The following is a 15,840-nucleotide window of genomic DNA, read 5'->3' as shown; positions in this document are numbered from 1 at the left end:
TTCAACATATTTCTGAATCAAAACAAACAAACATTTCACATTTTGCTAACTAAATAATCTAGATTACAGTACCTGTCGAGAGTTTGCATCAACTTAGTTCGAAGCTGCAAATCAATCATATTAACTAGATTAATTTGATTAAAAATGAAGATTCAATTTAATGAATTGCACATTCTTAACATAAGATATTACAAATTTGAGCAACAATTTGAAGTGTGAGCAATGTGAGCAGATCAATATCACAGTTTGAGAAAATAATTGAATCGTTAGAATATTTTCGGTCGGCGCTGTAAGCTCAACTAAAAATCAGCCATATTATTTTTCCGTGAGAATTGAAGCAAATTTCATAAAACAGCACGATTTGGATTGATATGTATTACATATATTAATTATTATAATGGCCCATAAATTATTGAAGAGTGAAATTGAATGTTTCACAAGAAATTTTGAATCGCATATTGAACGTCCCAAATATCGCTGGACATGATCCATTTTAAGTTTTTCTTCATCATAAGGATATTTAAATTTAATTGATTTCTTAACTTGGAAAACATTTTTCAGGTTGTGGATGCTATGTTTTTTTTTGAAGGCAGTTTGTTTTTATTTTTTCTGCTGGTTCCTTCGCTTTGCAGACATCGGACATTCTGATAAGATAGTTTGTAATACAAATGTGTCTTTCAAGTTATATAACGTACAAATAACGTCACAACAACCAAAACATTTGCCTGTATTATAAACTGATCATCTTGTGTCATATATATTTGGTTTTCACTTTTAAATAGCTCAATTACGACAAATTAAATATGTCTTTATATACATTTGATTTGTGAGTATTTTGTGCTGAAAAATAACCTAATTATAACAAATGATCATCACAGCTCATATTCTCATCTTTATTATGTTGAGAATATGTTTATAAATCGTCGATTGTATGCGATTATAAATAGTTGCCAGACCTATAAGATGTTATATAAGCCGCCATTTTTTGCGCTGTTTTAGCTTTATAAGTTTTAGATATAAAGTAAATACTACTGAAAAAATACAACGGAATATGTTGAAAACTTGAATTAATTACTCATATATAACTAGCTGTGTTACTTGGGCTGTGTTATTGATAAATCAGCTTGTGTCGTAAAAATGTTATTTGTGGTTTTCAATAACTCAATATCAACAAATGAAATATTTCACAGTTTACATGTGTTCTATGTATATTAAATGCTGGAAAATAACCTTATTAGAACTTAAAATCATTTTAGATCTTATTGTTGTCTTTATTTTGTTGAGAATAAGTCTAGAAACCGTCCATTGAATATTAATATAAATAGTTGATAGAACCATAAGATGTTATATAAGCCGCCATTTTTTGCGCTTTTTTAGCTATACAAGTGTCAGATATATAGTTAATTATTCCAGAAAAATACAACATATGATGTACTAAACGTGAAATAATAACTCATATATAACTAGCTGTGTTACTTGGGATACTCTTCAAGATTTATTATGTCCAGAAGAAATGTGATTGGCCACTTGGTTCCGGATTCGTATGGGGTATATTCGTTCCAGAAGTAATGGTGCACGTAGATTTTTCAAGATTAGCGATAAGAAAATGATTCATTGTGTACTTTTTCTATAAGGCGGCGTCCAAATATTACGTAACGCTAAAATTTGAAGTTTTGACTTTTTTCTTTAAGGATATATGAACGTAATGACCAATAAATACTTCTAACAACAAAAAAACGAAATTGACTAGAACTACTACTAAACAGCCTAATTTTGTTAAGACTTGACGACAATTGACATTTAAGACTCTAATCTAACGTAAAAGACAGGTGTAATCAAAATAGCACTTAAATGACAAATTATTCAAAACCATTTCGACTAGATAGTATTAGTAATGACACTACTACACTACAATTTCAAACAAATTCTGATGGAGCTGCTGATTTTCACAATGCTTCCTTTTCTCAGAAGCAAGGAAATATAGGTATTTTTCAAAAACTACCACGTCACAATACTAATAAAAAAAACAGTGTTCATGTGGGCACCATAGCCTAGTCCGTATGAGTATTGGTCCTGGTAGAGGGGAAACTTGGCAAAAGTCAGACCGAGGGTTCAGGCTTGACAAGTTAAGCTGTCAGGCAGCTCCAACTGAAAACCATACAAAAAAAATAGTTTAGTGTAGAGGAAATTTTGTTATATTTGTCAGCTTATTGGTGATACTATGAATTTTAAACTACTCTGATGACTATATTTACAATATCTACTGGGTGTACTGGTACTGTTTCTCACTTGCTTTCGACATCTGATATCGCAGAATCTCTAAGGACATCTTCAATGCTTTGGAAATGTGATTCGGATGTTTCCTTTCCTTTCTGGCGTTACGTCCCAATTGAGACAGAACCTGCTTCTCAGCAGAACCTGTTTTTTTATGAGAACTTTCACAGTTATTTACTGGGATCTTTCAATTTATCTATGATTTGCATAACAAAGAGATCTTCAAGCGGTTCTGTCTTAATTTGGACGTAACGCCAGAAAGAAGAGGAAACATACGAATCACATTTGCAAAGCTTCGAAGATGCCCTTAGAGATTCTGCGATATCAGATGTCGAAAACAAGTGAGAAACAATACCAGTACATCCAGTATATATTGTAAATATTGTCATCAGAATAATTTAAAATTCATAGTATAACCAATAAGCTTGGAAACAATTACAGTGGATTTCCGTTTTTGGCATGCTCCGTTTTTGGCATGCTCCATTTTTGGCACACCCTGATTTTGGCAACAAAATGGATCCGTTTTGGCAACATTTTTTAATGCCATTAAAATTTATAAATTTTTGTAAATATGATCGTGTCTGTTGCTTTATTTATCTGAACAGTAGGTCAACTATGCACTTATTACGTTCCAGAGCTCAATTTTCGTCGATATACCCGCAAATATCAATAACTACTAAGGGCTCCCGTACACGCTCATTTACTTCAGGATGGTCGTTCATACTGAGTGACCAGCCCACTTTAGTCTGCCAGTAGGTGATACACTAAAATAAGTGTGTATTTTACTATATTGTATGATGTTGTAGAATTCCAATGTGCCATTCAATACCGGCACCATGACAAATGCGAACACAGTCCAAACTACACCTTATTCTCAATAATATCAATGCGGCATACGATAAAAACGATTAAAAGTGTATTTTAACTTTTGTTTGTGATATTAGAGTGTATATTGATCTTTCTGCGTCAACTTTTAAGAGCTACGTTCCCGCTTTGTTGGAGGTTCTTCAAGGCGTTAGGTTTGTTAAGAGACGATCCAGAATTCTGTACAAGATTTTAATATAGGATACGGGTCTCAGAATAATCAAAATGTTCCTTACGAACTGGGTCTATGAATATCCTAGCTAAACTCTGGAGAATCCTTAGGAGACTCTTGGTTCTTAATGGACTTCTCAGACATTTGAACGGATTCTTGAAGATGTCTGCAGATTTCTAGCGGACACTGACGGGATCCTGAGAATTTATAATTGATTATTAGAGCTCCTTAATGAATGTTCGAATCCTCTGAGCAGAATCTCAAATAGAGAAACTTAAAAGTAGATGGAGTATCCACTGGATGCGAGTAACTGACACTGAAGAAGACTGCAAGTGGTAGTCGAAATACGCGTATCTGTCAAAGATAAGCATTTAGGAGCGGAATTAAAAGGTACACGGTACTTCATCTACTTTTGATTATTAGGGATTAAGTTCAAAGTTTGGTGATTCCTAAGAAACTCTTAAGCAGGATCCTGTAAATATCCGTTGGTTTCATAAGGTAGGTGTAAAACATATATCAAGCTCAATTAGAACTTAAATGATAAAAGCATGATTGTGTATTCTACAAAATTGTGAGCCGCATTTATGGATCATGAGATGTAGTTGTTTATGTTTGCCCTTTTGACTGCAGTTGCATTATTGAAATGCTTTACTTTATCAAAAACATAAATTAAAGGAGGAATTTTCTTCTTCTTTCTGGCGCTACGTCCCAACTGAGACAAAGCCTGCTTCTCATGAGCACTTCCACAGTTATTAACTGAGAGCTTTCTTTGCCAATTGCCCATTTTTGCATGTGTATATCGTGTGGCAGGTACGAAGATACTCTTATGCCCTGGGGATCGAGAAAATTTCCTTTACGAAAAGATCCTCGATCAGCGGGATTCGAAACCACGACCCTAAGCATGGTCATGCTGAATAGCTGCGCATTTACCGCTACGGCTATCTGGGCCCCCAAGGAGGAATTCTAAACTTACCGAATTTTGTGAAATTTTATTTTAAAGCCTTAAAGTTAAACTGATTTATAATGTTTATTAAATAAAAAAAAACTTATGCCGTTTTGCAATATCCAGCGATTTTGTTTTGTAAATACGTCTTTGTAAATACGTCGTAATACATTTATTTTTTTTCGCATTCTAAACACAGTTCCAGGAAAAATGTATTAGTTCTGTATAAAGGTCACTTTTGCGAATATTGATTTTACAAGGCCCACTCATACAAATAGTGCGTATGAAGCTTCTTAAAATCATTAAAGACGTTCAGGCGTAAAAAGTTTGTATGTAAAACGTTTGCTACAATTAGCATTACGGCGCTATAGATTCATATCATAGTACAACCCTCGAAGTGAGCCGTTTTGGTTCCATAAGGATGATGTAATAACATTCTAATGATGTTTTCAAAACCTACAGTGAAACCTCCATGAAGTCGATGTTCCAAACTCGAATCGACTCATGGAACCATACTAAAACCAAAATTTCATGGTTACTACGATGGTCCCCTCAAACAGCTTTCCAAAGCATTGTGTTCACGCTCCATATTTCATAGAGTCGATGGTCCTTCAGATATCGACTCATGGAGGTTTACTGTATTGGTTTTGAAACATCATTAGAATGTTATTACAATCATCCTTATGGAACCAAAACGGGCTCACTTCGAGGGTTGCTACATGATATGAATCTATAGCGCCGTAAGGCAATCTGCTAGCAAACGTTACCACTACAACTTTTTACGCGCCTGAATGTCTTTAATGATTTTTAAAGAAGTTCATACGCATATTTGTATGAGTGGCTTGTAAAATCAATATTCGCAAAAAGTGACCTTATACAGAACTTAACATTTTCCTGGAACTGTTGTTAGAATGCGAAAAAAATAAAGTATACGACGATATTTACAAAGACGTTATTTACAAAACAAAAATCGGCTGGATATTTGCAAACGGTCATAATTTTTTTATTTAATGAACATTAATAAATCAGGTTTACTTTAAGGCTTTAAATCGAAAATTTCACCAAATTCGGTAAGTTAGGAATTCCTCTTGGGGCCCAGATAGCCGTAGCGGTAAATGCGCAGCTATTCAGCAGACCAGCTTGGGTCGTGGTTTGAATCCCCGCGTCGAGGATATTTTCGTGGAAATTTTCTCGACCCCAGGGCATAGAGTATCTTCGTCCTGCCACACGATATACACATGCAAAAATGGCATTGGCAAGAAGCTTCAGTTAATAACTGTGGAAGTGCTCATGAGAAGAAGCAGGCTCTGTCCAGTGAGGAACGTACGCCAAAAGAAGAAGAAAATTCCTCCTTTAATTTATGTTTTGATAAAGTAAAGCATTTCAATAATGGCAACTGCCAGTCAAAAGGGCAAACACATAAAACAACTACACCTCTCATGATCCAAAATGCGGCTCACAATTTGTAGAATACACAACATGCTGTTTCATTTAATTCATAATTGAGCTTGTATATTTTTTACACCTACCTTTATAGAAAACAACGGATATTACAGGATCTGCTTAAGAGTTTTTAGGAATCACCAAACTTTTGAACTAATCCCTAATAATCAAAAGTAGATAGAGTACCGGTTACCTTGTTCAAATCCGCTCCTAAATGCTTATCTTTGACAGATATCGCGTATTTCGACTACCCACTTGCAGTCTTCTTCAGTGTCAGTTACTCGCATCCAGTGGATACTCATCTACTTTAGAGTTTCTCTATTTGAGATTCTGCTCAGAGATTCGACATTCATAAAGGAGCTCTAAATAATCAATTATAATTCTCAGGATCCGCGTCATGTCCGCTAGAAATCTGCAGACATCTTCAAGAACTCCGTCAAATGTCTGAGAATCCATTAAGAACCATAGAGTCTCCTTAAGATTCTCGCAGAGTTTAGCAGGATATTCATAGACCAGTTCGTAAGGAACATTTTTGATTACTGAGACCCGATATCCTACGTATTAAAATCTTGTACAGAATTCTGGATCGTCTCTTAACAAACCTAATCGCCTTTGGAAGAACCTCCAACAAAGCGGAACGTAGCGTCTTAAAAGTTGGAACGCAGAAGATCAATATACACTCTAATATCACAAACAAAAGTTAAAATACACTTTCATCGTTTTTATCGTGATGCTCGCAGTGAATTATGGAGCATAAGGTGTGTGTTGGACTTGTGTTCGTCATTTGTCATGGTGCCGCATTGAGGCACATTGGAATTCTCAAATCATACAATACTAAGTAAATACACACTTAATTTAGTGTATCACCTACTGGCAACTAAAGTGGGCTGGTCACTCAGTATGAACGACCATCCTGAGTAAATGAGCGTGTACGGGAGCACTTAGTAGTCTTATTGATATGCGGGTATATCGACGAAAATTGAGCTCTGGAACGTAATAAGTGCATAGTTGACCTACTGTTCAATAAATAAAGCAACAGACACGATCATATTTACAAAAATTTATAAATTTAATGGCATTTAAACAATGTTGCGAAAAACGATCATTTTGTTTCTGCCAAAATCAGGGTGTGGCCAAAAATGGAGCATCCAAAACTGGAGGCATGCTCCAAAAACGGATCACTGTAATTGTTCCAAGCTTATTGTATACTATGAATTTAAATTATTCTTGATGACAATTTTACATATTCTGGATGTCTGGTATTGTTCTCTCACTTTTTGCGACATCTAGTATATCGCGCAGAATCTCTAAGGGCATCTTCGACAGCTTTGCAAATGTGATCGTATGTTCCTCTTCTTCTGGTTTTCGTCCAAATTAAGACAGAACCCGCTAGTGGAAGAGCTCATCAAGTAGTTATGCAATATCACTAAGGAATTATAAATTTATACAGATCACACACGCTAAATGAGAAGACGTAGAAAGCTTCTCTAAAAAAGGCTCTGAAGCAGTTCGTCTCAATGGACTCGGAAGTGACAAACATAAAAATCGATCACATTGCGACGAACAAAGACATTAGATGTACACTCTAGCAATTTGCGATCGATCCAAAGACATTTGGAACGAATATGGTTCAAGATTGAATGATACACCAGTATTATTCTAGTAGGGAGACAGACCGAACCAATTAGCGCAAAGTATATTGTAAATATGTCAATCATGAACAAGTAAAGTTATTCATTAAATTCTGAGTATCACACTCACATAAGTGACACAATATGCAAAGGCAAAAGTTTAGGATCACACTGAAAGACCTATTTTATGTATCGTACTTCAGCATTTGATCAGACTATCTTACTCTTCAAGGGGTAACCATCGGTTGACTTTCCAATTGAGTCCTTTAGCCAGCCTTGATCATTACGGACTGCTGATTGGCCGCACATGCACTGGATTTGATAGTCATTAGATACGTGAGTATACGTTTTTAAGCGAAATCACACCTCATATTCCTCGGCCATCTGACAAACGGCATATGTTGAACTAATGAGTTCAGCTTGCACATGAATTGCTGTGTTGTATTAATTTGTTAGCTATATTCAGATGTTCCTATTACCTATTGGTAGCGTCATCTATCGAAATGGTTTTGAATGGTAAATTCTTATATAAAAGTGATTTTGATTTATGGCCTTTACGTGGAGTCTAAATGTACAGGTCGCTGTCACAGCTTACCATCAAAAATTTAGCTGTTTAGTAAGTAAGTTTGCTAGTCAAGTTAGTTTTTTTTTGAAGATTAATTGTCAGACTTTCACAGTTTATAATATCACAGTTATAAGGAAAGGTCTAAATAAAACTTTCAATCTTTAGCGATGTAACGTTAATTATTTTGATTGAACGTGCTCGGCTTGCTATAGATAGTAACATAAAAGTACACATGAAATGCAGTAACTTTCTTAGTACCTATAGAGGTAAAAACTTTGACGATTGAAAGTTGACAAGTCTGCTAAGATTTCCAATTAATATCTGATGACTTACGTATATACTTAGAATATGAGCCCCATACTCTGTCATAAAAAGTACTATCGAAACCAAAGGGCAAACAATCAAAACGACAATTATAGCGTTACTGGACAATATAATGAAATCTGTGAGTAGAGTATCCAAGTGAAACAGCTAAAGTAATAGATCGCAGACTATTATTACAGTATGTACAACCATGCATTTCATTTCTTGGACTAATTACCGAATAATTAATACGGACCACTGATCATAGCTAAAAAAGGCTCTAACAATCAATACGTCTGGGCAGTTACAGAATGCACATCCTCATAATCTGAGAAGAGTTAAACTGTAGACTCAGGAGCACTAATAGACTACTAACAGGTTTATATATCTTACTTATTACAATCATCCAACGATATTTTCTAATAGATACTAAGTATTCATCAACTCATTCACTGTCAAAAATAAATGACAAAGCAGGCAGATCCTAAAAGATAAGTCTCAATAGAAAGCGTGGGATTATATTCTACATGCATTTAATAATCTATCAATGTAGGAACAATTAACAGGTTAAACTATTTGCGCCATTCTGCTTGTGAACCGTACCTCAAGAGATGGTTACATTAAATTACCAAAATAACATAATTAAAGTTACGCAAAGACTATTTTATCTACCGAGCCAATTATCATTAAGAGTTAGCAAGAGTAATTCTAACTGTAGCACAGTTTTCACGACCTTTGGTGATAATACTTTCATAGTATGTTGACTTCTGAGGAATTATGGAAACTATTAAAGTAGAAACAGCGCAAAAAAGGCGTATAAATAGACATCAAGGCTGGAACTATTTATAATGCACATCACATTTAAACTATCCAAATAAAGTGAAATGCCAGCTATGTGATGATCATTCTCTATATCCTAAGTATATTTAGACATTACAATCACAATCAATGTTTAAGACTATTTAATTTCACGTCGTACATTTTGCAGCTATGTTAAAGTGAACCAAAGTTAGTGACACCAAGATCACGTTACATAATACAAGGCTAAAAGTTGAGCGGACATATGAAATAGCGCTCTAATATACTATATATAATTAGATAAACAACCAGTATTGTATGAGATTCAGACCAATTCACAATTGATAAATGTCCATTTATCTTCAAACGAAGCCAGCAGAATTAAATATAAAAATGCCTTCAATGTTATTAAGCAATACAACAGTTTTAGCTATCACACCTGATATGAATGTTTTCCTAAGTAAGAATTCCAATTAAAAGCAAAATTTACAAATATACAACTTATTGATGAAGAAATTTCAAAATGAGATATATAGGATATTTTTCTGTAGCACGAGCGAATATGGAGTCAATTATCTTGAGAGACGGGATCAATCACTCGTTTAAAAATTTATGGCATTGAGAATGAATGTATTCATAGCGTTAGTAAACATATCTATTTGATATCCATATGTTGCGTTTTTATGATGACGATTATGTCATTCGTCAGAAAACAAAAAACATGCTGATTTGGTGTGAGCTAAAGCGCCGACCGAAAATTTACTATCGAATCAATGATTCTTGTTCTCAAATGCTGATATGGAGTTCGGCGATAACATGTCAACACCAAGACTTGTGCCTTCAAGATTTAGATAAGATATCTAGTTACCAAGTAAAAGAATGTGATCATCAAAGAATGACGTCTCTAATTTCTTAGGAGAGAAACAGATTAATAATTGAATCTAAAGCGATCATGAATCTTTGTGGGCTTAATTTCAAGCCATTTCGAATATAAGTTGTGAATGACACCAAAATTTCACTCTGCAAATATGGATATGAATAATTAATATATGTAATACTTGCATCCAAAGTGCTGTAAACTGTTATTCGGAAAATTGGCTGTTTATTTAGATTGATGCTTACGAATAGCGTCTGCTAAATTTACCTTAAGATTCAATTATTCTCAACTGGTCTTTGATAATGGCTTCTCAATAACTTTCAAATACATCGTTGAACCTATGTCAACATACTCATGTAAAAATCGTTGACATATACTTATGTTTTGGCATTTTCCCATAAACTTAAGTAATGAGATTGCACCAAATAAGTGATCAAATTGATTCAACTTCAAAAGATATTACTTAGTGAATTTCTCATAGTTGAGAAGGACTAGTTAGTGGTTGACCTAGTTATAAGGATTAATACCCGTTGCATCCTTGAAAAGACATCCGATTCGGTAAATTTGATAACTATTCCGTTCAAAGAAAAATCCGATTTCCCTGGCTATTCGACAACATATCAATTGTCCACAAATTACTTAACGTCGAGTTTGCGTTTTTGACGCAATTTAAGTTAATAAGCAATATTTAAATCAACTTCTTCTTAGAAGGATTTGTGCTGTAACGTAACTTGTATTCGGAGAAAAATAATCACGATCTAGGGATTTATTATAAATTTCCCGGTATCTCAATCCGGATATTTCGACAGATAGATCATATGAATATTATTAAGAACCACTTTTGAAACAGAGTTGGCTAATCAGAGAAAGGTAAACGATGAGACATAAGCAGATATATAAGCAGTGAAGAGGTTAGGAATATAAATACAACGAAGATGATATTATAGTTATGTCGTCTTAAATGTATACGCTACGAGGTACAGCAATTCGCTACGTCATACAAACAGGTCAATCTACTCTCATGATTATGCACACTTTTAGATGTTGTGATCATATTGGAATCTCATGCTTTTAAATGGTTGCATAACAGCCATGTTAACGTTAGAGCCACGTTAGACAGAAAAGTATAAGGTAAACACCGGGCAGCAATTGAATACGGATTAGGAGATTAAGAAAGATCGCATCAAATGCGAATGGTTCACAATGGGAACACGTTAGTAGACATTCAGTTATGTCCATCGCCATTCAGGGATAATTAGCGTAGACCGGAACAATGGATCACCGAAGGGTAGAGAGGAGGATGACCAAGGGAGATATGTAAGACGATCACACACGTAAACATCGGAGACCACGCGACCATAGAAGAATTTCAATAATAAACGTAACATTAGAATAATAAAACCTAAGTTTTAATAAAAGTATGCGGTGATTAAACCTTATAAATTAATAACCTAAATACATATTGCATAACATGCACAAAAAAAAGTGGTCTTGTTTTGTGCCATTATTTGAAAAAAAAAAAATACAACAGCATTTCATTAAACATGCTAATTTCGGAATCCCGGATTTCGAGAAATGAGTGCCCACGCGATGGCGTAGTTTCGTAGATCCGAGGCACATTCTCTAATCGGGAGGGATTTCCTGTCCGGCAATTCATCCCGGACGGACAAGAGCAACTCTGGAGGTCCAATGGCCCACGTCAAACATCGGTTGACGATTTCAACATTCGTAAAATTGCAGTAAGTGACGAGCATAACTCGGCAGAGTTTTTTTTTATTCAGATATTCATGACGATTTGAGCGTATTCAACTACAATTATTTTAGCCCCCACAGAGGAAAAAGGTCTTATCTCAATTATTCATCATGGGATATGTTCGTCTAACAAGATAATTGAAATTAGATTGAGTCCGGTGAAAACAGATGCCCGTTGTAGACAACATGCCCGGGACTGTGGATGTGCCAATCAGGCTAAAATCGCAGGAAGTGAAACTTTTAGCGTTTATTTTAAGGCAGCTGTAGCAAAATTGTGTAAGGAACATCCTAAAGCATCCAAGCCTAGTAGAAGAGTAGTGAAGTTGCAGAATGGTTCACGCCTGAAAAAATTACTTTATTTGTGTATAGCGTACTCTCTGTGACCACTCTTTCACTTCTGAGGCTTTCGTTTTTTGTTATTTTGGAAAAGCAAATCGAATTAGGGAGTACAATACGCTACGCAATTTTCGTTGATTACGTTTTTCTCAACAGGATGAAAATAGCGTTTTCAACCCACTCAATAGTCGAATTGAACTAAATGGCACACAAGATAATCGAAGATGAAAGAATTATTGATGTTTGAACCTTGATAAAAAAAAGACAACATTTGAAAACACATTATTACAAACTTACATTTTCTCCGATACATTACAAATAAACCTTATAAAGTTATATGCATGCCTGTAAAGCGTTAATTAATCAGGGTCGGTTGGTCATTTAAGATATTAGTGTTTTTGAGGTGATGTGTTTTCGAAGCTATTTAAACTTTATATACTTAAGAGTTAAATTCACCATTTAACTCTTTATACAAGATCTGCTATCTGGATTCGAAAGATGTTTCGGTGTTACTTGGGAGGCCAATGTTTGCGTGGAATAAAGCTATTGCAATTAATACTGCAAAACATTTTTTGTACGAATTAATCAGAATACATGTCGAAGCCCTAGAAAAACAAAAATGATATTGATTAAAAAAATAATGGCTTCCCCATCTAGAAAAATTTTTCTACGTTTAGGCATATATTAATCCTGAATTATACTATGATGAAAAGTTGAAGTGTATCATATTCAGGAGAATAGTAGGATGTTAGCCATGCGATTTGAAAATTTATGGTGTAATTCTATTCACCTTCATAATATCACGCGCCAATTATAAAATGATCCAAAATGCAAATCAGTTCACTCAAATTGCTGATGTTCGTGAAATTATTCATTTCCCACAAAGATACAATATGGCAGGTTTTTGCATAAAGCTTAAGCCTCCACATCGTACTCTTTATCCACCTAGACGATGGTGTGTTTACTGCGGCGTCAACTTCATCCGTGGGCATCAGGAAGTGCGTTAATTTATTAATTTGTGCCAAAACTGTCTCCATTTGAAGAAGGTAGGTGAATCTTGTGCAGCAGCAGGCAGCAAGGCTCGGATCGTTAGAAGTGTTGTATGTCTTGATTTGCAACTTGCAGTTCTTTTAAAGATCCCGCGTGTTTTTCTTCAGCTGTCGGAATATCAACCGTGGCGCTTTTTCCAGACTTTTACCGTCGAAACTATTATTGTTACGTCTTTATTGTATGTATAACAACATCATGCTATCAGACCACAAACTCCGACCTAAATGTACCTGTGAAAATCATAAGTTAAGCTCAATTGGCATGGCCAATCAAAAAATATCTTGGAACTGCAGACGCTTGGGATTTTTAGACATTGTTATAAAGCAGGCAAATGGATGGCAATATAATTTATTACCGATTTTACTTCTGTTTTAAATAGGTCGAGTTTGAATCTTGTGTAAAAAACATGTAAAAAACATAATATAACATGATTCTATACACATCAATAGTTAAAGCATAAGTTTTAGGAGTTATATTAGAGCTTATGGCATAATTAACTTTCGACAAGCCTTCACTTCCGACTATTTTACAACGTATATGTTTTTGAAAGCTATTATTGCCAATAATAATACAAAACATGTTAAAGGATTTAGCTATATACACTTATGGAAAGATTGGATTATCTGTTATTTACAAAGATAGTTTCGGTTTACTTGGGATAGCGGTTTGTTAAAAAAAATCCGTTGCAAATTCATAAGGACTAATTTTAATGAAAATCGCAAAAGAAATTTCAATGGAAATTCTATGAGGAATTGCGAAGGACATTCTGAAGAGACTTCCAAAGGAAATTTCGAAGAATGTTTCAAAAGAAGAATCCAAAAGAAACTGCGTAAAATTCCAATGAAGATTCAAAGAAATTTCCTCAGTGAATTCGGATTAAACTCTCCCAGTTCCATTCTCATTAATTGAAAAACATCCTGAAGAATACGCGCTTACGTTGACTATGCGAACATGAGTAGTTATGCAGTGCTCTTTCATACCTTATTCAGGTGATTAGTATTTAAAATTATCTGGTATGCGTATGGAATACCTCAGTTTAGTATTCTGCAGCAATTTTCTTCTCCGGTATTCACAGCTTAAATGTCAGTTTAAATAAATAGCTTTGATTCTGAAGATAAAAATCACATTTGAAAAAAAAAAACATCTGAAAAAAAAAACTTCCAAAATACCAAAAAGCTATATCTGTCAGTGTGTATTGGTTAACCTTTCGTTTAATCAAATCAAATAAAATTAACATAACATTAATATTTAACTTTTTTGAATCAATTGGCACTCTTGCATTGCTATCAAGTAGACAATTTACGATTAACGAATGTATTCATTGAACAAACTATCTATAAACGATCATCCACTTTCCAACGACCAATCAGTTGCTTTTCCGTTCGTAAAACTTCTTCTTGGCTGAAAAAAAAACAAAACAAACCGCACATTTAGACACCACACTCATCGTAGTGCTATTTCGTCATCCGAAATCAAACCACCCACCTGTGATCAACGTGTCCGGATCTTCTTGGACGCGAGCCGCTGCTCCCGCTTCAGCTTCCGATCCCTTCCCTGGCACAGTCTTCAACTTGTCTTTACCGTTGTTGGCGGCCGCCGACAGTTGCTGGTGTCTCAGGTATGCCCTCCGGTACTCATCCCCGGTCAGCAGAGAGCCCTGCTCGCCACCTCCACCCACACTCACGCGGTATTCGGCCAGCGGTATGGCCGTCGATGACACCGGCACCCAATCTGCGCAGTTCGATACGAGATGATGAGTCAACTTTTACGTTAAGACTGGCGTCTCAACAAAGACGAAATAGAGACATAGTGTTCGGGCTCAGAACACTCATTTTTTCTAGTACTACACTTGGTGCCAAAGATCGACAGATCGTAGTACACTGTTTTACTACCTCATGTGCCATAAAAATCTTGGGCAACTGCAAAGGACAAGTACGTCTTTATTTCGTCGTTGGTCTCAATCCAACTTACCAGGTTCGTACTTTTGTCCGGAGACCTTCTTGTAGTACATAGGACCTGCATCGACGGTGGCCAGCAGCGCTAACGCCACCAGTAGTGCAATGGCCAGCACTTTCAAACCCATTATCGCCAATTCGGCAGTCACACGTTGCCAGGTTCACGCGATATCGAAAGAGGCGCCAAAAAGCAGCGATGATGTCGTCAAGAAGAGAGCACAAGTGAAACTACCTCGCTGGCGGATTGGAATGAACTCCGAAGACCAGTTTTCTCCATACGCGTGGAGGTGGAACCACGCTATAACTACAGTTGTTGATCGTGCGGGAGGTTTCTCTCTGCCGCATGATGAATGGCGACACCTGATGCGGAGAAGAAAGATCGTGCGAACTCTCCTAGACTCCCATAAGTCGTGGACATGAATGGTGAAGTGATCGACCTTTGCGGTGTGGAGACACACTTTCGGTGGACCACTACTGAACCGATTCCAAAATGGTAAAAACGTGACCATTCGGATCGATAGGCTTGAGGGGCCTAAAGACAAAAATGTCACAATTCTTCGAATGATTGATCTCTAGAAGCTGGCAGCACTGTCGCCATTTAAATAAAAGCTGTGTTCAATGACTTTGATCGAACTTGCTCGGGGTTGATTGTACTAGCTCGTATTTTTTGTCAACAAATAACTGTCAAAGCTACTTCGAGCAACTCCAAGCTGCTTTCTCAATGAACGCTCTTTTTACTCTTTTTACTAATTTACCGGAATTCCACGTGAAAAAAAAAATTCGCGCACTTAACAATCCGTATCGCTTCGGAATTTTGCTTTTTTTTCAATGTTTACGTTTTTAAACGTCAAAAACACGAGCTACTGCGAGCTGGTTG

The 15,840-nt window shown here is 35.8% G+C and overlaps 1 protein-coding gene across 1 annotated transcript; it reads right to left on the bottom strand.

Annotated features, from left to right (window-relative positions):
* Nucleotides 1-14,191: 14,191 nt before the first annotated feature.
* On the bottom strand, nt 14,192-15,533 carry LOC110681474. Its single transcript, XM_021857239.1, has 3 exons — nt 14,980-15,533; nt 14,494-14,739; nt 14,192-14,409 (listed from the first exon to the last, which is right to left on the bottom strand). Exons 1-3 carry the CDS (start codon nt 15,089-15,091, stop codon nt 14,375-14,377), a joined length of 393 nt encoding a protein of 130 aa, XP_021712931.1. The 5' UTR covers nt 15,092-15,533; the 3' UTR covers nt 14,192-14,374.
* Between the last annotated feature and the right edge of the window lie 307 nt (nt 15,534-15,840).

Source organism: Aedes aegypti, unplaced genomic scaffold, assembly GCF_002204515.2.
Source record: "Aedes aegypti strain LVP_AGWG unplaced genomic scaffold, AaegL5.0 Primary Assembly AGWG_AaegL5_hic_scaff_97_PBJ_arrow, whole genome shotgun sequence".
In the NCBI taxonomy this organism is placed as follows: domain Eukaryota; kingdom Metazoa; phylum Arthropoda; class Insecta; order Diptera; family Culicidae; genus Aedes; species Aedes aegypti.
The sequence above is the reverse complement of the archived record's forward strand: the minus strand, read 5'-3'. Positions and strand labels throughout refer to the sequence as shown.